Consider the following 4,378-nt stretch of genomic DNA (forward strand, 5'->3'; position numbering starts at 1 on the left):
CCTAACCCAACAATTAATCGATTGCACCCCCTGCGCGTGAGAGAGCATTTTCTCTAGTAATTAGTTAAAGGCTTGTAAATATCATTTACTTATAAACTAGTTAAGTTTCTCCTTTCTTTCCTATGTGAGATGTGAATGTTTAATTTCCTTTTAACTTCTTCCAAACAATTTTAAGGTGTTCACTTTGAGCATCAACTTCTCATTCATCACTTGTCCTTTTTGAGTTTATAATATATTTTTAAAAAGATCTCATGACATATAATACGTTGATATGTTTGAATTTATTCTGAACTTAATTTATTTGTCATATATTTAAGACTCAAATTAACAAAAAATAACAAACCAAATGTTATTTATAATTTATTTTGGATATATATAATGTATAAAATTAATTTTAAATTAGTTATATATATTTAATATATGTAAATATTATTTATTTATTTATTACGTCATTCGGTTCGACCAATCCGAGCCATCCGGTCCGATCAAGTGACCCGTGACCCATTTACCAATCCGGTTTGATGTCCGGTCCGATTCTGATAACATTAGTTTTTTTTTCAGCGATAAAGAACAGAGCCTAAAAATGTGGTATGAAATTTAAAATTTACCAAACAACACAGTGAGAGAAAAATACTAAGATAAAAGAATAATAACCTCACAACGTTTTTAAAAAAGTTAAGAGGGCTGTCGAAAAATCTTTGTCACTGTAGTAACCCAAGAAAAAGACTATTTCTTTTTTTATTTTTGGGTGCTTCGTCTCTGCCGAAAAACCCCAAAACACTATTCCTAAATCCACGCAGCAGACAAAACCCGCCTTAAATACCAACTCTTAAACCCTAATTTTGTATGCCCCCTTTTATCTCTTTTTCATAATTCCCCTTTCCCTCTTATTTCTACAGAGAACCACAAGTAGAAGAAGGAAGAAGACTGAGATGCTTGTTAGGGATGCAGAAGCTGTTTCCCAGAAATCATTCAAGCCCCCTCCTCTGTACTTCCGTTAGTACTGGTTTTATTTCTATGTCTTTTAGATATAAACCCAATTGCTGTGGGTTTCGTATATTTTCTGTAACACAAGAGTCCTTTTCTTCTCTCTCAATGCCGACGGCTGGTATTGTTGCCGGCGCCGGTTATTCGTCTCTCTCTGCTTGTGTAGCTAGAAAACCCAATGTTCGACCTGCAATTACTTCTGGCTTTTACAGTAGTCCCTGCCGCTCTTCAGTTGAGATTAAAACCATCAGAGCTCCTTTCCGGGCTTGGGCTGTGGGCCGACCCGCGTGGTTCTGCACGGTGGCAGGAAAAGATGGGTCTGTAACAGCTGCTTCAGCAACAGCCGTTGAGGGTTTAAAGGGTTCTGATGGAGACGGTGAGAAAGAGGAAAAAGAGGAGAAGACAGTGAAATTGAATAGGCGGCAAAGGGGGTCTAATGAGGTTTTGAGTAACGCTGATTTGTTGACAATTCCAGGAGTAGGGCCTAAAAATTTGAGGAAATTGGTGGAGAAAGGGTTTAGGGGAATGACTGAGCTCAAACAGTTATATAAGGATAAGGTAAGTTATTGTTAGTTTTGCAGCAATACTATAGCTTAATGAACTTCTGTAGCATTGAATTAGTTTTTTATGTGATGGAAAGAAACTAGCTGAATTCTGTTTGTTGCAAGACTGAACTGAAATTACGGTTTTGTCTGTTTGATTTTGTTTTAATTGCTCTAATTATCTTGAATAGCTGGAGTTTAATTAAATTGGTTCAGCATAATGTATGAATGGTCAACATTGGAAGCTTCATACTTTTGTTGGGTTTATTGTCTTTCTTAATTTTGTACTGAATTTGGTTCTGGTTTGCAATTTTGCAGTTTCGAGGGAAGTCTAATGAGAAAATGGTAGAGTACTTGCAGAGTTCTGTTGGAATTATTCATAAAAATCATGCTGAGAGTATAACGGTTTATATTAAAGAGACTGTGGATGAAGAATTAAAGGATACAAGCACAGATGTGAAGTCCTCACAAAAGGATAGAATCACATTTTGTGTTGAGGGTAATATAAGCGTTGGAAAGACTACGTTTCTTCAGAGAATAGTCAGGGATACGATAGAGCTTCGTGATCTTGTTGAAGTGGTGCCTGAGCCCATTGATAAGTGGCAGGATATAGGGCCTGACCATTTTAATATACTTGATGCTTTCTATGCAGAGCCTCAGAGGTATGCATATACCTTCCAGAATTATGTGTTTGTCACACGAGTGATGCAAGAGAGAGAGTCATCGGCTGGAATCAAGCCTCTAAGGTTGATGGAAAGGAGTGTTTTCAGTGATAGAATGGTAAGTCCTCATTTCTTTTTTCTCTTTTGTAGCTTTATATAAATTTCAAAAGAGATAACTTTATAATTATTCAAACGGTTATGAGCGTGTGCATTCAATTCTAATATGAATGGGCAAGTCATACTCTATCCAAATGATGGAATTGTCTCACCAGATTTTGGAATTTTCTCACATTGAAATTTAATGGTAACCAGACATGGATTCAAAACTTTGCAGTTCTATCTCATTTGCTTGAACCCATCGGAGACAAACGAAAACCTGATTTTAGAGTTTCAAGGCTGATACTCATAATATTCGTTGTTGCTTTATAAAGGTCTTTGTAAGGGCTGTGCATGAAGCGAAGTGGATGAATGAAATGGAAATTAGCATCTATGACTCATGGTTTGATCCAGTTGTATCAGTTTTGCCTGGGCTTATTCCTGATGGCTTTATCTATCTTAGAGCTACTCCTGATACTTGCCACAAGAGAATGCAGCTACGAAGGAGAGCAGAAGAGGGTGGTGTCTCCATAGATTATCTCCGGGACTTGCATGAAAAGCATGAGAGCTGGCTGTTCCCTTTTCAAAGTGGTAATCACGGAGTATTAGCCTTCAGTGAACCACCACTACAACTTGATAACTCTTTGCATCCTGAGATAAGAGATCGTGTATTTTATTTGGAAGGCGATCATATGCATTCAAGCATTCAAAAGGTATCGTGTAACTTTTGCATGTAAAATTCACATACCTATGAAAGAAGGCTTACTTTTTTTTTTCTTTGGGTTATGAGCAGGTACCTGCATTGATTCTTGACTGCGAAGCTAATATTGATTTCAGCAGAGATACTGAAGCAAAGGAGCAGTAAGTGCAAATTCCCAGAAATAATATTATAGAATATCATGATTTTCATTTTCGTCATGTTCTGGTTGTCTATGATTAATGGGATTCAATTTGCTTTCTGAGCATTTGTGAGTCTTTGCTCCATTTTGAAATTGGGGTCAGATACTGGTCAATGCACAAGCGGTGTGCCATATCTGCGACATTATATTACCATTGATGACATGTTGGCCACATTCTATACCATCTTCAACACATGGATGAATACATTATATTGAAATGGCCAATGACTGTTTGGTAATTGCGATAAGTGTTCTTGTTATATGATTCACCTGGTCCTGCAATCATTTTTGCTGATTATTTTTGGCTGAATTGCCTTGTATGTGTTATTTTGACGCTATTAGAACATTAATGAGAAAGTTAAAGTTCTTAGACTGCAAGCATTTCATCATGACTGGTGCGCAGGAATGCAGAAGCTATCAGTTCATGAGTGTTAGTTTTGTTGCGTGCCACATGTATAAGTTGCTGAGGCGTCATTATTTGTGCGGTCCTATTTGGTTGTTTTCTATGACATGCTTTCTTTAATTAGTCATATATAGCGAAGTTAAAGGTCATTCGATGTTGGACTAATGTGTGTGCTTTTGTTTTTTGAAGCTATGCTCGTCAAGTTTCAGAGTTCTTCAAGTATGTGAAGAATAGAAAAGAAGTTTCACCTCCAAAACCTGGTGGAAGTAGTCTTATGGGCAACCGACAGCTCTTGCTGCCTCCGGAAGGTGGATTATTTTTTCCGAATGACAAGAACTTTCCTGAGTCAGCATTGCGATCTTTACAATTTAGACGAGCAATGTCATTGATGTCTGGTCAGTAGTTTTATTTGGCTGGCCTTAATTTTCCTACCAGATGTCTGTGTAAAGAGTAAGAGCTACGAGTAGTCTACTTACTCTGGGCATGTAAAAAAATGTTAACCCTAGGCTTTAGGATGTAGAAAATATTTTGTATGTTTAAATGCTTTGATATTCTAATGCTTTGATATTTATCTTCAATGGTTGAATGTGTAGTGAAAGATCAAATTGTGAAACCATTTTTATTTCCTACTCCCGTTGAGGTTAAATTGCAAGAAAGCATTGAGTTTGGCATATTTTCTTTTTCTCTTTCATTGATATAAGAAATCTCGTGCTTGGTTCAGAGGTTTTTGGTAAAATTTTAGTTAAATTGGACTTGGAAGGGAACTGTTTTTCAGGAGATTTATTGATG

The 4,378-nt window shown here is 36.8% G+C and overlaps 1 protein-coding gene across 1 annotated transcript; it reads left to right on the forward strand.

Moving 5' to 3' along the window:
* The first annotated feature begins 708 nt into the window (after positions 1–708).
* On the forward strand, positions 709–4,167 carry LOC136200662 (uncharacterized). The gene is made up of 5 exons (XM_065991085.1): positions 709–1,545; positions 1,848–2,309; positions 2,623–3,000; positions 3,081–3,148; positions 3,779–4,167. The coding sequence occupies exons 1-5, from the start codon at positions 946–948 to the stop codon at positions 3,990–3,992; spliced, it is 1,722 nt and encodes a 573-aa protein (XP_065847157.1). The 5' UTR covers positions 709–945; the 3' UTR covers positions 3,993–4,167.
* The last annotated feature ends 211 nt before the right edge of the window (positions 4,168–4,378 follow it).

Source organism: Euphorbia lathyris, chromosome 7 (genome assembly GCF_963576675.1).
Source record: "Euphorbia lathyris chromosome 7, ddEupLath1.1, whole genome shotgun sequence".
Classification (NCBI taxonomy): domain Eukaryota; kingdom Viridiplantae; phylum Streptophyta; class Magnoliopsida; order Malpighiales; family Euphorbiaceae; genus Euphorbia; species Euphorbia lathyris.

Excerpts from the sequence above, each read along its gene's own strand:
- LOC136200662 (XM_065991085.1), top strand. The coding sequence starts at position 946 with ATGCAGAAGCTGTTTCCCAGAAATCATTCAAGCCCCCTCCTCTGTACT. Across the intron at positions 3,001-3,080 it reads TGCATTCAAGCATTCAAAAG|GTACCTGCATTGATTCTTGA; the intron begins GTATCGTGTAAC and ends GGTTATGAGCAG. Across the intron at positions 3,149-3,778 it reads GATACTGAAGCAAAGGAGCA|CTATGCTCGTCAAGTTTCAG; the intron begins GTAAGTGCAAAT and ends TGTTTTTTGAAG.